The sequence below is a fragment of the Cottoperca gobio genome, unplaced genomic scaffold (assembly GCF_900634415.1).
Source record: "Cottoperca gobio unplaced genomic scaffold, fCotGob3.1 fCotGob3_384arrow_ctg1, whole genome shotgun sequence".
Taxonomy (NCBI): Eukaryota; Metazoa; Chordata; class Actinopteri; order Perciformes; family Bovichtidae; genus Cottoperca; species Cottoperca gobio.
The window spans coordinates 29,036-49,683 of NW_021166976.1; the positions used below are offsets into that span (position 1 = coordinate 29,036).

Genomic DNA, 20,648 nt, shown 5'->3' on the forward strand with positions numbered 1-20,648 from the left:
CGTGAAATATTTCTCACAGCTGTGAACTGGTCTGATCCTGCTTCACTGTGTTCGACCTTTCTGAGTCACCTTTATGAATCATCCTCTGTTGTTGTACCTGAGAGTAATATAATTCAGGAGAAGAGCAGTGTAACCCATTTTTATCACAAGTCATTTTTACAAACACATTTTGTTATGAAGCTATGATGCATGAATTCTGCAGCTGAGAGAAAATTAGCTGTGTATGTGGGACGTCCAACACGGTGCAGACACACGTCTGTTTTTAAAGCACTCAGCACCAAAGTGTAGCACAGTCACTGTCCAAGGTGCTGCTCCTGTTTCTGGACACCAACACAGTAAACCAGCATATCAAGGCCTGATATACAGGACTGTCTCAGAAAATTAGAATATTGTGATAAAGTTCTTTATTTTCTGTAATGCAATTAAAAAAACAAAAATGTCATGCATTCTGGATTCATTACAAATCAACTGAAATATTGCAAGCCTTTTATTATTTTAATATTGCTGATTATGGCTTACAGCTTAAGAAAACTCAAATATCCTATCTCTAAATATTAGAATATCATGAAAAAGTATACTAGTAGGGTGTTCAACGAATCACTTGAATCGTCTAATTAACTCGAAACACCTGCAAGGGTTTCCTGAGCCTTGAAAAACACTCAGCTTGGTTCAGTAAACTAAATCACAAGTATGGGGAAGACTGCTGATCTGACTGCTGTCCAGAGGACCATCATTGACACCCTCCATCAGGAGGGTAAGACACAAAAATCCCAGAGAGTGCACAGAGTGCAGTTTCAAAGCACATCCACAAAAAGTCTGTTAGAAGGGGGAAATGTGGCAGGAAACGCTGCACAACCAAGAGAGATGACCGCAGCCTTAACAGCATTGTGAAGAAGAGTCGCTTCCAGAATTTGGGGGAGCTTCAAAGACAGTGGACTGAAGCTGGAGTCCAGGTATCAAAAGCCACTGTTCACAGACGTGTCCGGGAAATGGGCTACAATAGCCGTATTCCCATGGTCAAGCCACTTCTGAACTCAAGACAACGGAAGAAGCGTCTGACTTGGGCTATGGAAAAGAAGCACTGGACAGTTGCAGAGTGGTCCAAAGTCCTCTTTTCAGACGAAAGCAAGTTTTGTATTTCATTTGGAAGTCAAGGCGCCAGAGTCTGGAGAAAGGCTGGAGAGGAGCAAAATCCAAGTTGCTTGAAATCCAGTGTGAAGTTCCCACAGTCAGCGATGGTTTGGGGAGCCATGTCAGCTGCTGGTGTTGGCCCACTGTGTTTCATCAAGCCCAGAGTAAATGCAGCTGTGTACCAAGAGATTTTAGAGCACTACATGCTTCCGTCTGCTGAAAAGCTCTATGGAGATGAGGAATTTCTTTTTCCAGCATGATCTGGCACCTGCCCACAGTGCCAAAACCACCAGTAACTGGTGTACTGACCATGGCATTACTGTCCTCGATTGGCCTGCCAATTCCCCTGACCTGAACCCCATAGAGAATATGTGGGGTATTGTGAAGAAGAAGCTGAAAGACACCAGACCCAACAATGCTAATGAGCTAAAGGCCGCTATTGAAGCATCCTGGGCATCCATAACACCTCAGCAATGCCACAGGCTGATTGCCTCCATGCCACGCCGCATTGATGCAGTAATCCGTGCAAAAGGATTCCCAACCAAGTACTGAGTGCATTAATGGACATTTTCAAATGTTTGATTTTGTTTTGCTGTTATAAATCTTTTTTTTTACTTGGTCTGAGGAACTATTCTAATTTTTTGAGATAGGATTTTTGAGTTTTCTTAAGCTGTAAGCCATAATCAGCAATATTAAAATAATAAAAGGCTTGCAATATTTCAGTTGATTTGTAATGAATCCAGAATGCATGACATTTATGTTTTTTTAATTGCATTACAGAAAATAAAGAACTTTATCACAATATTCTAATTTTCTGAGACAGTCCTGTAAACATACATTAATTGTTTCCACTTACGTATGTTGTCCAGTAACGTATGAAAAGACTCAAAATTAACAATGAAGATTATTTGTCGACCAGAACAAATGATGTAAACATTTGTCCTGCAATGATTCTGCCCTGAGCTTTTTGATCCATATAAGTGATTTCCACTGTAAATATAAACACATAGTTTATAGCTATGCAGGTGTGATTTAAGATTGAATTCTTGACTCCGTCTTCACTAAACTTTATTTTACTGTTTAGTTACAAAAATATGTTTCACATCCAGTGTAAAGTGAATGTGAGCAGCTCCATCGACTGTCTGGAAGTTCAGTCTGAGCAACAACATGAGCAACGTGCTAAAACCTTCACATCCATTTAGTCCCAGGGCTGACGGTAAAGTAGGAATAACCACCAACAGCACCTTATTAATATCATACTAAGAGCCATCAGAAAAACATGAACAGAGTAGTACATGTAGAAATACTGGCAACAAAGATTAGTGAACGTGAGCTCAAGTTATTAAAATAATGGTGAATTGTCACAAAATAAAACCATATCTAAACACATAATCGTTATTCACTGGTTTACATTTACATGGGCTAAATATACAATATTTTTAAAAAGGAATACAAATCTTAATTTAAAAGAAAAAAGTGAGTAAACTGTGGGCTGTTTTATTTACTTGTATATTTCAGCATGTCTTTGTTGAATAGAAAGACCCAATCACAAAGCCAACAGATACTGTCAACTTGGCCCTCCACTTCATTCTCTAGCACCTGAATTCCACAGGAACCTACACCAGGATCCTGTTTGTGGACTTCAGCTCTGCCTTCAACACCATCATCCCAGCTCTGATACATGACAAGCTCTCCCAGCTGAGTGTGCCTGACTCCACCTGCAGGTGGATCACAGACTTCCTGTCTGACAGGAGACAGCACGTGAAGCTAGGTAAACATGTTTCTGACTTCCGGACCATCAGCACCGGATCCCCCCAAGGTTGTGTTCTTTCTCCTCTGCTCTTCTCCCTGTACACCAACAGCTGCACCTCCAGTCACCAGCTAAATGCTCTAAAGACAGTGGAGATGATTGAGGACTTCAGGAAGAGCCCAGTCACACCTGCCCCAATCACCCTGTGTGAATCCCCTGTTGACATTGTGGAGTCCTTATGCTTCCTGGGCACCATCATCACCCAGGACCTGAAGTGGGAGCTCAACATCAGCTCCCTCATCAAAAAAGCCCAGCAGAGGATGTACTTCCTGCGGCAGCTGAGGAAATTAGACGTGCCAAAGACGATGATGGTGCACTTCTACACTGGCATCATCGAGTCCATTCTCACCTCCTCCATCACCATCTGGTACGCTGCTGCCACTGACCAGGACAAGGTCAGACAGCAGCGTGTCAATCGCTCTGCGGAGAAGGTGATCAGCTGCAATCTGCCATCCCTCCAGGACCTGTATGCCTCCAGGACCCGGAAGCGTTCAGGTAAGATTGCAGCTGAACCCTCCCACCCACCCTGGACACAGACTCTTTGAGTCACTCCCATCCGGCATGAGGCTGCGGTCCATCAGGACCAAAACCTCACGCCACAAGAACAGTTTCTTCCCCTCTGCAGTCGGCCTCATCAACAAGGCCAGAGACCCCCACTGACACTGTCTCTCCCTCCCCCCCTCTACACGTTACATTAACGTAATGCTCAGCCAACTGTCCTTGTATTGTATATTGTACATTGTCTCTACTGTCTATATTTTGTATATATTGTAAATGTTTTATATTTTTGACGATCAGTACTTTAATGTCTATTTTAGTACTTTGAATTATGCACCAATTTCTGTTCTTATGCACCAACTAACCACAGCAAATTACTTCTAAGTGAAAACCTACATGGCAATACAAATTATTCTGATTCTGACAGGTAACTGACCCGGCCCGACCCTGCTTAGCTTCCGAGATCAGAACGCGAAGAACATAGACGCATACGTGCTATTTATAGATGGGAAAGCACGAAAACGGAAAGTTACATTAAATATAATCTATTGTTTTCTGTTCTTTGGCGAACTCCTGTCAGGGTCTTCAGTCAACTTGTTTCCTTACTGACAGGTTCAGGCTCCAGTGACATTGGTCTCAGACGTCTTGGTAACACTGTATTCAGTGAACACAAAAACATTAAAGTCTCCACTAATGTGAAGAATCTCTTTGCTGCAACAATGTTTTGACTTCTTCTCAAGTCCCACTTTTGTGGTGTACAGTGATGAAAAGAAACAGTGACAAACTCTGGTGTCTTTACACCTGCCACTCATCACAGATGAGTTTAATTACAAATTTAAACGTTTGGACGTTATTGAACATTTTGATAGCCCATTTCATGTCAACAAAATCAGCACTGGAGTTTATCATGGTAGATTGTGTTGTACAACCTATCATATTATCATATTATTATTACCATAATTATAGTACTCGTTCTATATTATGAATTCTAATTTTAGCCTAATTTAGCAATTATTAATGGTTTGTGTGTTGGTAAGCAATTTTTCATTCAGTGTTTTCATAAAAGTCTTATTTTTATGCATTTATTTTTGTTACAAAAAGAAAAACACAGTTACTATTGTTTAACATTTAATCAAACCTTTAAATGAACAACTTAACACAGAACCACAGCAAACAAATCAAATAAATAAAGGCCAAAGTCTTTAGATAAGTCTTTAGTGCAGTGCTTCTTTTTCGGTTTTCTCTCATTTCTTCACTTTCTCCCGACGCGCTTGCATTTAAATCCCCCGTCTCCGCGTCTCTCTGTGTGTATCTGGCCTGTACCACTACACTCAGTTGCACTCTGAATCTCGTTGTACTTTTTGTATAATGACAATAAAAGGCGTTAACTTTAACTTATTATTTATACTTAACTAAAAATATTGAAGGCTTGAACACTGCTTCGTCTCTTTTGTCCCAGGTTGAATGTACCCCTCTGACAGAACACTTGGCCCCAGCTAGGCCCCCCCCCCCAATGATGATGGTCTAGAACCGCCACTGGACCCTCCTCACATGTTTGCTTACGCAGCATGTTTTGTTTTGCTATTACGTGTTTGATACTCTTTTTAAAATCATGTCTAGCCAATGTTAGCAACATTGTCATTGATTTGATAATTGTGCTGAATTAAAATATGCACTTTGAGGGTGCTGTAGAAGATTCACTTATACTAGATAGCACAAGATATTACCTCCTCAAGTTTCTCTCTTTTTTATTTAATTTATAGATAATTGTACTCAAGAACTGAATGATATTTCACATTATGTATAATTAAACAATTTTCTTTACAAATGCTACCCATTTCTTTTTAACCAGGATTGTCAAACATACGGCCCACGGGGTAAAACCGGACCGCCAGAGGCCCGCTGAATGACTTTGCAAAGTGTAGAAATTATAGAGAAGACATTAAGTGCAATTTTTCAATAAAATTAACTGCTATTTCGAATTTGTTGAAGACAAAAATATGGCAAGTTTCAGGAGCAAATTAAACAGTGAGTAAGCCTATCTAAGTAAAAACATTTTTTAAAGAGTACCGCAGCCAAGAAGTGGTAATTAAAGATCCAAATGATGTGGATCAATTACAATAGCTGGAATTCCCATCACTACACTAAAAAGGTAAAAAGAAAAGGTACAGAGAAAGGAAAACTATTAGCTATTACAGACATTAAGTGACATTACAGATGGAAACAGTAAATAAAGTGGTGAAAAAGGCCCCTGCAACCAAGAAAGACCCCGCAAAGGTTGTCAAGCCCAAAGTGAAGAAAGTAGCACCCAAGAAGAAGTGAGCTGTCATCAGTCTGAACTACAGCTCCCACTAAAGGCTCTTTTAAGAGCCACCACATCATCCTGAAAGAGCCTTTTCCTCTTTATTCTTACTGTCATTACATTAGGATATATTTATGTTAGTAGACTAAAGGAAAAGTACACAACCATTATTCATTAGCCTTAAAGTTATTTAGTACAATGATTATAAATTAGGGTCAAATTGATCACTATAAGCAGAAGATTATTATAACCGATTTCCCCCATCTATTTCTAATTCAGAAAACTATCAAATTGACTTTTGTATATTTATTATATAAATATTAATTAATTAAATGAATAGCTTTGTTATTTACTAGCCACCACATCATCCTGAAAGAGCCTTTTCCTGTTTATTCTTACTGCTGTCATTACCTACAAACATTACAATATATTTATATTAGTAGGCTAATGTAAAAGTGGAAGGAAAGTAAACAATCTTTACTCTGTAGGCTGTTATTTTATTTAACCTCTTAACGGGTGGTCATGTGATAGTATTGCATTTTCAGAAAGGTTGTATCTTGCCCTGGGTTGTTTACAGTCCGCCATGATTGAGTTGTTACGCAATGCCACATGTCGTTAGAAAGCTTAGAATCTCGTCTATTTCGTGAGCAAAACTGTTTTGAGATCAAAATCACAACAGCAAGTACAGTAGGCATCTCACACAAGCAAACAAACTCACAATCAAACCCATAACTTTGAGCCAACTCACCTATCTCATCATAATCCTGTAATCAGTAATAGTTTTAAAAAAAAACACTTCCTGTGTCATTGCAGAGGTCCAATAGATTTCGAATAAAAATATATCCATCTTGAACATCGTCACATTGATAAAAGCCCATGAACAACTGTTGCAATCTTTGAAATCAGCTGATCGATGTGTTTATTTTCGCGATGATACTCGGTAAAAACAGCAGTTATCAAGCTATTATCGCTATTTTGATATTTGCTAGCGGGATGCCGAACTCTGACCTTTCGATTGACACTTCATTTGAGCCAATCGGAGCTTCCATGCGTTATCTACAGCCATTAAGAGCCAATGAGTGTCAACTTGATAAGGAAGTGCCAGCCCTCTTCTTTTGTTTACAGAAGGAGCTCTCGCTGACTTGCATATTGTGTAGCCAATGAACCGTTGAAGCTTTAGACATGTGACAACCATGGTTTTATTTTTACAAATGTAATTATAATTGTATTTATTAATAATAAAATACAAAATAAACAAACATATTATAAAATAAATGTTTTATACTTTACTTATGTTACGTGTTTTTATCTGTAAAAGAGACGGACCAGGAATCTTTGGGTTATAATATCAAGTTATTTATTCAAATCAAAACATCAAATTATACTCATGAGGGCCAATCAGCTTCGTTGCTCCACAGAACACCAACGTAGTTAACTGTCGCAGTTTCACAAAAAGGCCACGAATGAGCATTCACATACAGTATATACACACTAGCAAAATATGAGTATCCCTTCTTTTTATTGGTTTTTGTTGGTGTGGTAGGCGTAATCATGTCTCTTGGCACAGTTTCATCTTTGGTGTCCTGATTTGGTAACTGGTTACATTTACTGGGAACTTACACTACATTAAGTATACATATATTTGAACTTACACTACATTGAGTATACATATTTGAACTTACACGACATTAAGTATACATATTTGAACTTACACTACATTAAGTATACATATTTGAACTTACACTACATTTAGTATACATATTTGAACTTACACTACATTAAGTATACATATTGAACAGTACATCTCCGGTCAGTGTCTCAGCCTGACACAGGGTGCTAAAGTTTTACCATAACATCTTTAAGGTCTCCTCATGTCTTGGGTTACTGCTGTTCAACACAACACCTGCTCTGATAGCGGAATGGGCATCTTTTCTTACGCACCCCTTATCTGGTTATATTCTAAACAAAGCTAGCTCCCTGCACCCTGTGTGCCACAGTTCAACTCACTCTGTGAGTACTCTTTTTAATCATGGACATGCATATAATTCTGATCAAAAGTATAAGAATATAACATCATACATAGTAATGTGTATGGTACTTTAATCAAGGCATAAAAGTACAAAAATATACATACATAGTAATGTGTATGTCACATGGATCAAGATATAAAAAGTACACCAATTTACATGGTGATGTGTATAGTACACCAAAGTATAAAAGTGCAGTGTACATCTAAGAATGAGCACGTGACACTAAGTTTAGCAATAAATTCATGATTTCCACACTTAGTTTGTGTCATTACTTCTGATAGAGAATATTGGGTATACAAGTTATTTATGGCCTTTTTAAAATCGATAAATATAATATCTACAAATGCAGTTTGTGAACGCCTGGTGTTACTCTTAGAAAAACTTGTCTAATATGTTATGTTGTTGTCCAGTTAATCTGAAATTTGAACCTGGTAACACTTGGTGCTATGTTTCTATTGTGTTTTCCAGCTCATACCTACCATATACACCCATCTTCAGGCATCTTTCTCAACAACAAACTTCAGTCCACTATTACTCAGTGCCAGAAGCAGTGAATGGAGTGAATGGTTGAAGAGCAGCTTTCAATTTACTTTGGGCATTACATTTGTACAGGTTATTTAGCATAGGTATGTAGGTATTTGAGTGAATCCCCCCACCCCTTGGCTTGTGAATTTCAGCAAGTCTTTGTTGAATAGCAAACTGTTGTCAGCTGTGTCGCCACTGAAGAGGCAGCAGCGCCCACTGCTGATGAAAGAATGAAAAGTTTACAGCACCGGGTATTCCCAGGCGCTCTCCAAAACAAGTACTGACCCGTCCCGACCCTGCTTAGCTTTCGAAATCAGACATGTTCAGGGTGGTATGGCCGTAGGCCAAGAACCTGGTTGCACACGTGGTATTTACAGATGGGAAAGCACGAAAACGGCAGGTTACATTAAAATACAACTGATTTTCTGTTCTACATGTAGTTATTGAAGTGACAGGATTTGAATTTTATACACTTTCTATAATAAATAGTTTAACTGACAGGACAAGTCTCCAGATGTAGTGGGTGGCTCTTAAAAGAGCCTTTGAGTAGTTGACTTCACAGCAGTTTACTTGGAGCTGGTGTACTTGGTCACGGCCTTGGTGCCCTCAGACACGGCGTGCTTCGCCAGCTCCCCGGGCAGCAGCAGGCGGACAGCGGTCTGGATCTCCCTGGAAGTGATGGTGGAGCGCTTGTTGTAGTGAGCCAGACGGGAGGCCTCACCGGCGATGCGCTCGAAGATGTCGCTCACGAAGCAGTTCATGATACCCATGGCCTTGGAGGAGATGCCGGTGTCGGGGTGGACCTGCTTCATCACCTTGTACACGTAGATGGCGTAGCTCTCCTTCCTGGACTTTCTCCTCTTCTTGCCAGTCTTGGTGGCGGTCTTAGAGACGGCTTTCTTTGAGCCCTTCTTGGGCGCTTTCACGGTGACGTCCGGCATGATGAGCAGTGGATCTTTGTCCTGAGTCGGATGAGATGTCCCGGAGCACAGAGCGGTCTATTTATATTCACTCGATGCTAATGTGACTGTGCTGTTGCTCGCACGGGGTTGGTTGTCTTCTGAGCGGGACTGAGCATGCGCTAAACAAATAACTATTCCTGTGAGCAGATGTCATTCTTGGAGTTGATACACAGTTAGGAGGCGATAGTGAGTCTGTGTAGCTCCAGTCTGCCCTCAGACAGCTGCCTGACTCGGGCAGACTTAGAGCTTGTCTACATCAGTGGTCCCAACCACCGGTCCGCGGACTGGTATCGGTCCGTGGGTCATTTGGTATTGGGCCGCACAGAAAGATTGAATAAAAAAACATTTTATTTTGAAAGGTTTTATTTAGAAAAATCACCGGATACATCTGTCTGTGCGTCTGTGTCTCTTGACACGTGTCAAGACACTCGTCTGTCACGTGATACTTTACTTAAAATATATAAGCCCACAAGCAACAATGAGTGGAAAACAAACATCTTTAAAGAGCTTTTTTGAAAAAAGGGAAAAGACCCAATGAGGAGACATTTAAAAGACAATATCAGGAGTCCTACTCAAAATACGTGTTTATCGCTACAGGTGATTCTCATGTGCCGCTCTGCATATTATACAGGCTCGCACATGAGGCAACGAAGCCTTCATAATGGCTTCGCCGGCACCCGGCGTTAAAAGACAAGCCCATGGAGTTTTTTGAAAGAAAAAAACATGAACAAGAAGGACATAAACAATTACTGATGGTCACCACATCAACACATGCGATTGCACTGAGAGCGTCATACTTAGTGACTAACTGTATTGCTAACAGAAGAAACCTTTTTCTTTTGGAGAAGAATTTATATCCCAATTCTTCGTGTGCAATCACGTGACAAAACTGTGTAACGTATGCGTGCGACGCCATGTTGGATGATATACAAATCAAAAATTAGGTCTAAATCGAACAACTACAACAATACAACTCCGATTTCTTCGAAGTATTTTGACTCTCTGGAGTCCTCTGCAAATGCAAGATTCAGAGAAAAAGTCCAAATTTGCAACCTTGACCTATACACGCTAAAGCCGTCTGATTATATTGAGGATTTAGATTCATTACCACCGATTGAATATCTGGATATTGTGAACTATCTTGTGCTACAAACGTCGTGGGCAACCAACGCACAAATGAAGGCATACAAGAGTTTAGATGCTTATCATTTCTTTGTTTCTGGGTGGGTTGGTAGTCATCTTACCAAACCACTGAAAGATGACAGGGTGCCCGTCCATGCCCGTGTAAATCACTCTCAAAGAGCTCGAGATACACCGCTCAAGCCGTGGTATGTGAGTGAGAAGAGCGCCGATGTTATCCTCGCTAACGTAAACGTAAACATAGCTTTAGCATTCTGACAGGTAACTGACCCGGCCCGACCCTGCTTACCTTCCGAGATCAGAACGCGAAGAACATAGACGCATACGTGCTATTTATAGATGGGAAAGCACGAAAACGGAAAGTTACATTAAATATAATCTATTGTTTTCTGTTCTTTGGCGAACTCCTGTCAGGGTCTTCAGTCAACTTGTTTCCTTACTGAGAGGTTCAGGCTCCAGTGACATTGGTCTCAGACGTCTTGGTAACACTGTATTCAGTGAACACAAAAACATTAAAGTCTCCACTAATGTGAAGAATCTCTTTGCTGCAACAATGTTTTGACTTCTTCTCAAGTCCCACTTTTGTGGTGTACAGTGATGAAAAGAAACAGTGACAAACTCTGGTGTCTTTACACCTGCCACTCATCACAGATGAATTCAATTACAAATTTAAAAAAAGGATATCACCTGCTTGGACGTTATTGAACATTTTGATAGCCCATTTCATGTCAACAAAATCAGCACTGGAGTTTATCATGGTAGATTGTGTTGTACAACCTATCATATTATCATATTATTATTACCAAAATTATAGTACTCGTTCTATATTATGTATTCCCTTCACACGTTTTAAAATACAGGGAGGAAAAGGATATGTAACTATAACGTACAAGGATCAGTGATGGTTCTATGGGGGCTTGGCTGAGACCAAGTGTTTTATCAGAGGGGTACATTCAACCTGGGACAAAAGAGACGAAGCAGTGTTCAAGCCTTCAATATTTTTAGTTAGGTATAAATTATAGCGCATAACAAAAACAATACCATGATTGTTATTTTCCTGACTAATTACAGCATCTCTCCAGTGATCAATCATGGCATGCGTGATTTTATTTAGGTTCCCATGGTAATGAGTCAGTCTGTTCATACTCTTTTCAAAGATTCTGCTCTTTTGGCTCGGCTCTCTTAGGAGAGTTGCTCTTCATTTAGTATCACTCGGAGCTTTCTTTTTTAGCCTAATTTAGCAATTCTAAATAGTTTGTGTTGGTAAGCAATTTTTAATTTAGTGTTTTCATAAAAAGCTTATTTTTTCTGCATATTTAAAGTAATTTTTTTCACTTTCTCCCGACACGCTTGTATATAAAACCCCCGTATCTGTGTGTATCTGGCCTGTACCACTACACTCGCTGTCTTTGCAGGGTCTGCCTCCTTCCTACTTTCACATAATGGTATGATCCTAGTCTGTCCTCGCATGTGATTGGCCGCATAGTGTGCCCATCTAAATAGAGTCAAGTCATAAAGTAAATTATGTATTATCTTCGTTCGGAGGGGGCACGGGATCAGTGTTACAGGGCCTCCTCCATTTGTACACCTGTATTTAAAGTGGAATGACAGTAGCTTTATTTATTAATATTTCATGTAGTTATTGAATTGACGAGATTATAAATATTGTACACTTTCTAGAATAAATAGTGGGTGAGAGCTGTCCATCACATGTAAAGAAAGTGCCTTATTTACCAGTCAGCGATATGGATTTTAACTCGGCCAAAAAAAGACAAAAAACACTTGGTTGTGAGGTGAGACACCTAGTCAGTCCAGAGGTAAAACGAGAACAAAGCTGGTGGCTTCATCTAATAAAGATATTGAGACGTTTTATTCTGGCATTGCTGCTTCTGGTGTCAAAACTGCAGTACTAACTCTTGTTGCACCCTACAACGAGGAATTTGTACCAAAAGAGACAGAAGGCATCCCTAAACCATTGACCACACTTCACAGCGATGAATTAATGGATATGAATTATGTGGATTTGTTAAGTGCCTGTGAGAAGGTTTCCATTTCCATAACAGAAGAAGAATGTAAAATTTGACCAGTTCAAACACAATTTTAATTAATTCTTCTTTCTTTAGATGGGGTTGTACACATGAAAGATTTGCAAGAGAAGCATATGAAAGAAAGATGTGTGGAGCCCATGAGCACTTTGTTGTGTCTGACAGTGGTCTCAACATTAATCTCCAGTGGCCTCATCTTGGAGCTTCACCCGATGGAATGGTGAATTGTGATTGCTGTGGTACTGGATGCTGCAAGATAAAATGTCCATTTTGTTATAAACAATCAACAATATGTGAAGCTGCTAGTCAAAAAAACAGCTGCTTAATTGAGATTGACGGCAACATATCACTGGATCACAAACATGCATACATCAAGTACAGGCACAGATCTTCTTCATTGATGTGGAATACTGTGATTTTGTGGTTTGGACTGAACAGGATGTTCATATTGAACGCATCTATGCAAATAATGTATTTTGGAAAGCAGCTGTAGCCAAGGCTTCTAAATTGTACACTGTTGGTGTACTACCAGAAATATTAGGAAAATGGTACACCAGGCCTATTACACTTATTGTAGAAGAAGAGGAAGACTCGGATGGTGCTATTGCAGAGAAGACATTCAGGGAAGCCAACTCATTGGGTGGGACAATAATAATTGTAAAATTGTTTGGTACCATATAAAGTGTATGAGAATTGACCTAGCTCCAACAGGACAGTGGTAAATAATATTATTTCAATGAAAGTATACTAAAATTCTGACAAAACATCTTTTAAATATAAAAAATACAATATCACAAAATATTTCGAGTATGTCACAAATTACTTGTATATATATATATATATTATATATTTGAAATATATATATATATATATATATTATTGAAAAGGAACAATTGATGGAGATAAATTACACAATGCACAACAAACTTTAGCAATCTTATCAATTGGTGAAAAAGATTGTCCAGGCTTAGCAGTAATAGTGTCTATCAGTAAGATACTTTGCAAAATTACATACTTGCGCCTAACTAAACCAATTACATGCTCCACATGTATTCTTACATTCGCTATCTTTCTTGTTTGTTCAACTTCTATTGCTGTATTGTTCTATTTGTAACCAAGTGAGATCTGTTTGGCATTCACAATCTCTTGTCTCTGGGAAGTTTTGATCTGTGAGAATTTCATTTTTTGAATCTGGTACATCTGTTCAACAAAAAGTAAACATGTATTAGTAAAACTAAAATAGCAATTTCATTAAATACATTTATCAGCACATGCTTTTAAATTTAGGGACTATATATACACATATTGTAAACATCTTACCTGGCGAAGTTGATACACATTTTAGATCTAGTGTATTCAAAGATACTGAGGCTTGGGCTGCTTCTAATTTTGCTTTCTTGGAAGATCTTTCCTTCGTCCTGCTGCTTCTTCATGCTGCGAGATGAGCATTCGTCCTGATCTTTTCGTGTCCTAATTTTTGTGTTGGCGCCCAATCTGGGTTTGTTTTATCACGGGTGAATTGTGCTTTTTCTTCTGTTAAATCCTTACAATTTATGTTGCTAAACCACAGTTTACGGCGTTCGGTAGACAGTAATTCATCCCTTTTTTGTGGATCGTTGTTTTTGATGATTTTAGGAAATCTAAAGAATCGTTTCTCTGGGTCACGAGTAGTGTTATTACCACAATTATACACTGCGCACAAGGTTGGCATTTTCTTTCAATCTTAGACGTTTAAATACAAAGAAAATTACGAAGCGTTGCAGCAACTCACACGTGAACGGCCGCCGTCTTGGTTGTGTATATCATCCAACATGGTTGGAAAATAAGCGTGACGTCACATGCACCTGCATCAATACCTGTAATCTATAGAATAATTACAGCATTTCACATGAATCACTTTATTTTAATCCTCCTATCAGGTTGAAAAGGCAGCTGAGACTGCCCCCTCATCACAATCTCCACAAGGCCAGAGCAGCCTCCCTCTCCTCCATCATCATCCTGTAGCTGCTGTTCTGGTTGAAATTGGTATACAAGTCACAGTAATGTCTCTCAATGACCCTCTCAGTGGCGGTTCTGGGGGGGGGGGGCAACAGGGGCCAGTGCTCCTGCAACACTGAGCCTGGACCCACCTGTGTCCCCCCCTCCGAACGAATATTGTACAATGTGCAATATACAAAAAGTACTGATTTTGTGACGGTCCAGGCAGGGGCGGGACTTTATTTTGATGGAAACACCATGCGAGGACAGACTAGGATCATACCATTATGTAAAAGAAGGAAGGTGGGCAGAGTGCATACATAACATTAAAAACACGGCAGTAGGACAGATAACATAAGCAATCATACGGGGGGAAAATAGTTAAAAATATTGACATAATTATTAAAACATGATTAAAAGTGCATTCAGAGTGTGTATATGTGTGAAGATGGTTATGGATATTGCATTAGGTGTGGTGATTAAGCAGCCTGACGGCCCAGGGGTAGAAACTGTTTTTTAGTCTGTTTGTCCGTGATTTGAAGCTCCTGTATCTTCTCCCAGAAGGCAGGAAAGAGAACAGTCTGTGACCTGAGTGAGAGCTGTCCTTTATTATTTTGTTTGCTGAGGCAGCAGGAGGTGGAGATGTGTTCCAGAGACGGCAGGGGTCAGCCAACTGTTTTCTCTGCCATCCTAATCACTCTCTGCAGGGCTTTCTTATCCGCAGCTGAACATCCAGCATACCACACAGAGATGGAGTATGACAGCACGCTCTCGATGGTCGCCTTCTTGTTCAGTCTGTTTCTCCGTAGCACCCTAGCGCACAACAAAAACAATACCATGATTGGTATGTTCCTGACTGATGACAGCATCTCTCCAGTGATCAATCATGGCATGTGTGTTTTTGTTTAGGTTCCCATGGTAACGAGTGTGCTCCCATATGGCTCTTCATTTAGTGTCACTCGGAGACTTCTAATTTTAGCCTAATTTAGCAATTATTAATGGTTTGTGTGTTGGTAAGCAATTTTTCATTCAGTGTTTTCATAAAAGTCTTATTTTTATGCATTTATTTTTGTTACAAAAAGAAAAACACAGTTACTATTGTTTAACATTTAATCAAACCTTTAAATGAACAACTTAACACAGAACCACAGCAAACAAATCAAATAAATAAAGGCCAAAGTCTTTAGATAAGTCTTTAGTGCAGTGCTTCTTTTTCGGTTTTCTCTCATTTCTTCACTTTCTCCCGACGCGCTTGCATTTAAATCCCCCGTCTCCGCGTCTCTCTGTGTGTATCTGGCCTGTACCACTACACTCAGTTGCACTCTGAATCTCGTTGTACTTTTTGTATAATGACAATAAAAGGCGTTAACTTTAACTTATTATTTATACTTAACTAAAAATATTGAAGGCTTGAACACTGCTTCGTCTCTTTTGTCCCAGGTTGAATGTACCCCTCTGACAGAACACTTGGCCCCAGCTAGGCCCCCCCCCCCCAATGATGATGGTCTAGAACCGCCACTGGACCCTCCTCACATGTTTGCTTACGCAGCATGTTTTGTTTTGCTATTACGTGTTTGATACTCTTTTTAAAATCATGTCTAGCCAATGTTAGCAACATTGTCATTGATTTGATAATTGTGCTGAATTAAAATATGCACTTTGAGGGTGCTGTAGAAGATTCACTTATACTAGATAGCACAAGATATTACCTCCTCAAGTTTCTCTCTTTTTTATTTAATTTATAGATAATTGTACTCAAGAACTGAATGATAATTCACATTATGTATAATTAAACAATTTTCTTTACAAATGCTACCCATTTCTTTTTAACCAGGATTGTCAAACATACGGCCCACGGGGTAAAACTGGACTGCCAGAGGCCCGCTGAATGACTTTGCAAAGTGTAGAAATTATAGAGAAGACATTAAGTGCAATTTTTCACTAAAATTAACTGCTATTTCGAATTTGTTGAAGACAAAAATATGGCAAGTTTCAGGAGCAAATTAAACAGTGAGTAAGCCTATCTAAGTAAAAACATTTTTTAAAGAGTACCACAGCCAAGAAGTGGTAATTAAAGATCCAAATGATGTGGATCAATTACAATAGCTGGAATTCCCATCACTACACTAAAAAGGTAAAAAGAAAAGGTACAAAGAAAGGAAAACTATTAGCTATTACAGACATTAAGTGACATTACAGATGGAAACAGTAAATAAAGTGGTGAAAAAGGTCCCCTGCAACCAAGAAAGACCCCGCAAAGGTTGTCAAGCCCAAAGTGAAGAAAGTAGCACCCAAGAAGAAGTGAGCTGTCATCAGTCTGAACTACAGCTCCCACTAAAGGCTCTTTTAAGAGCCATCACATCATCCTGAAAGAGCTTTTTCCTCTTTATTCTTACTGTCATTACATTAGGATTTATTTATGTTAGTAGACTAAAGGAAAAGTACACAACCATTATTCATTAGCCTTAAAGTTATTTAGTACAATGATTATAAATTAGGGTCAAATTGATCACTATAAGCAGAAGATTATTATAACCGATTTCCCCCATCTATTTCTAATTCAGAAAACTATCAAATTGACTTTTGTATATTTATTATATAAATATAAATTAATTAAATGAATAGCTTTGTTATTTACTAGCCACCACATCATCCTGAAAGAGCCTTTTCCTGTTTATTCTTACTGCTGTCATTACCTGCAAACATTACAATATATTTATATTAGTAGGCTAATGTAAAAGTGGAAGGAAAGTAAACAATCTTTACTCTGTAGGCTGTTATTTTATTTAACCTCTTAACGGGTGGTCATGTGATAGTATTGCATTTTCAGAAAGGTTGTATCTTGCCCTGGGTTGTTTACAGTCCGCCATGATTGAGTTGTTACGCAATGCCACATGTCGTTAGAAAGCTTAGAATCTCGTCTATTTCGTGAGTAAAACTGTTTTGAGATCAAAATCACAACAGCAAGTACAGTAGGCATCTCACACAAGCAAACAAACTCACAATCAAACTCATAACTTTGAGCCAACTCACCTATCTCATCATAATCCTGTAATCAGTAATAGTTTAAAAAAAAACACTTCCTGTGTCATTGCAGAGGTCCAATAGATTTCGAATAAAAATATATCCATCTTGAACATCGTCACATTGATAAAAGCCCATGAACAACTGTTGCAATCTTTGAAATCAGCTGATCGATGTGTTTATTTTCGCGATGATACTCGGTAAAAACAGCAGTTATCAAGCTATTATCGCTATTTTGATATTTGCTAGCGGGATGCCGAACTCTGACCTTTCGATTGACACTTCATTTGAGCCAATCGGAGCTTCCATGCGTTATCTACAGCTATTAAGAGCCAATGAGTGTCAACTTGATAAGGAAGTGCCAGCCCTCTTCTTTTGTTTACAGAAGGAGCTCTCGCTGACTCGCATATTGTGTAGCCAATGAACTGCTGAAGCTTTAGACATGTGACAACCATGGTTTTATTTTTACAAATGTAATTATAATTGTATTTATTAATAATAAAATACAAAATAAACAAACATATTATAAAATAAATGTTTTATACTTTACTTATGTTACGTGTTTTTATCTGTAAAAGAGACGGACCAGGAATCTTTGGGTTATAATATCAAGTTATTTATTCAAATCAAAACATCAAATTATACTCATGAGGGCCAATCAGCTTCGTTGCTCCACAGAACACCAACGTAGTTAACTGTCGCAGTTTCACAAAAAGGCCACGAATGAGCATTCACATACAGTATATACACACTAGCAAAATATGAGTATCCCTTCTTTTTATTGGTTTTTGTTGGTGTGGTAGGCGTAATCATGTCTCTTGGCACAGTTTCATCTTTGGTGTCCTGATTTGGTAACTGGTTACATTTACTGGGAACTTACACTACATTAAGTATACATATATTTGAACTTACACTACATTGAGTATACATATTTGAACTTACACGACATTAAGTATACATATTTGAACTTACACTACATTAAGTATACATATATTTGAACTTACACTACATTGAGTATACATATTTGAACTTACACTACATTAAGTATACATATTGAACAGTACATCTCCGGTCAGTGTCTCAGCCTGACACAGGGTGCTAAAGTTTTACCATAACATCTTTAAGGTCTCCTCATGTCTTGGGTTACTGCTGTTCAACACAATACCTGCTCTGATAGCGGAATGGGCATCTTTTCTTACGCACCCCTTATCTGGTTATATTCTAAACAAAGCTAGCTCCCTGCACCCTGTGTGCCACAGTTCAACTCACTCTGTGAGTACTCTTTTTAATCATGGACATGCATATAATTCTGATCAAAAGTATAAGAATATAACATCATACATAGTAATGCGTATGGTACTTTAATCAAGGCATAAAAGTACAAAAATATACATACATAGTGTATGTCACATGGATCAAGATATAAAAAGTACACCAATTTACATGGTGATGTGTATAGTACACCAAAGTATAAAAGTGCAGCGTACATCTAAGAATGAGCATGTGACACTAAGTTTAGCGATAAATTCATGATTTCCACACTTAGTTTGTGTCATTACTTCTGATAGAGAATATTGGGTATAAAAGTTATTTATGGCCTTTTTAAAATCGATAAATATAATATCTACAAATGCACAGTTTGTGAACGTCTAGTGTTACTCTTAGAAAAACCTGTCTAATATGTTATGTTTTTGTCCCTTTTATCTGAAATTTGAACCTGACTGGTAACAGTTGGTGCTATGTTTCTATTGTGTTTTCCAGCTCATACCTACCATATACACCCATCTTCAGGCATTTTTCTCAACAACAAACTTCAGTCCACTATTACTCAGTGCCAGAAGCAGTGAATGGAGTGAATGGTTGAAGAGCAGCTTTCAATTTACTTTGGGCATTACATTTGTACAGGTCATTTAGCATAGGTATGTAGGTATTTTCGAGTGAATCCCCCCACCCCTTGGCTTGTGTATTTCAGCAGGTCTTTGTTGAATAGCAAACTGTTGTCAGCTGTGTCGCCACTGAAGAGGCAGCAGCGCCCACTGCTGATGAAGAATGAAAAGTTTACAGCACCGGGTATTCCCAGGCGCTCTCCAAAACAAGTACTGACCCGTCCCGACCCTGCTTAGCTTTCGAGATCAGACATGTTCAGGGTAGTATGGCCGTAGGCCAAGAACCTGGTTGCACACGTGGTATTTACAGATGGGAAAGCACGAAAACGGCAGGTTACATTAAAATACAACTGTTTTCTGTTCTATACGTTGTAGTTATTGAAGGGACAGGATTTGACTTTTATACACTTTCTATAATAAATAGTTTAACTGACAGGACAAGTCTCCAGATGTAGTGGGTGGCTCTTAAAAGAGCCTTTGAGTAGTTGACTTCACAGCAGTTTACTTGGAGCTGGTGTACTTGGTCACGGCCTTGGTGCCCTCAGACACGGCGTGCTTCGCCAGCTCCCCGGGCAGCAGCAGGCGGACAGCGGTCTGGATCTCCCTGGAAGTGATGGTGGAGCGCTTGTTGTAGTGAGCCAGACGGGAGGCCTCACCGGCGATGCGCTCGAAGATGTCGCTCACGAAGCAGTTCATGATACCCATGGCCTTGGAGGAGATGCCGGTGTCGGGGTGGACCTGCTTCATCACCTTGTACACGTAGATGGCGTAGCTCTCCTTCCTGGACTTTCTCCTCTTCTTGCCAGTCTTGGTGGCGGTCTTAGAGACGGCTTTCTTTGAGCCCTTTTTGGGCGCTTTCACGATGGCGTCCGGCATGATGAGCAGTGGATCTTTGTCCTGAGTCGGATGAGATGTCCCGGAGCACAGAGCGGTCTATTTATATCCGCTCATGCTAACGTGACTGTGCTGTTGCTCGCACGGGGTTGGTTGTCTTCTGAGCGGGACTGAGCATGCGCTAAACAAATAACTATTCCTGTGAGCAGATGTCATTCCTGTAGTTGATACAAAGTTACAAAACATGCAGGTTTAAATTAATCAAGAACAGGAAGTAAAGACAAAAAACGTACTTCTTACCATATTAATTTTACCCTTGAGTTTATATAAAGTTGTAGCATTGATGAACACAATGAATACCTTGTAGGAGACAGTTTTGTTAAAAAACTAGTGTTTTATATATTAATTTGTCAGGTTGTTCTGCTAAAGTTTCAGAACATACAATTAGATGCAGTTAAATTGGCCTCTGTTTTACTGGGAGGTG

At 39.2% G+C, this 20,648-nt stretch overlaps 2 protein-coding genes across 2 annotated transcripts; both read right to left on the reverse strand.

Moving 5' to 3' along the window:
• Window positions 1–7,069: 7,069 nt before the first annotated feature.
• LOC115005875 (histone H2B-like) lies at window positions 7,070–9,261 on the reverse strand. The gene has a single exon (XM_029427847.1). The coding sequence runs from the start codon at window positions 9,235–9,237 to the stop codon at window positions 8,863–8,865; it is 375 nt and encodes a 124-aa protein (XP_029283707.1). The 5' UTR covers window positions 9,238–9,261; the 3' UTR covers window positions 7,070–8,862.
• Window positions 9,262–19,648: 10,387 nt separating this feature from the next.
• Window positions 19,649–20,244, reverse strand: LOC115005876 (histone H2B-like). Its single transcript, XM_029427848.1, has one exon. The coding sequence runs from the start codon at window positions 20,204–20,206 to the stop codon at window positions 19,832–19,834; it is 375 nt and encodes a 124-aa protein (XP_029283708.1). The 5' UTR covers window positions 20,207–20,244; the 3' UTR covers window positions 19,649–19,831.
• Between the last annotated feature and the right edge of the window lie 404 nt (window positions 20,245–20,648).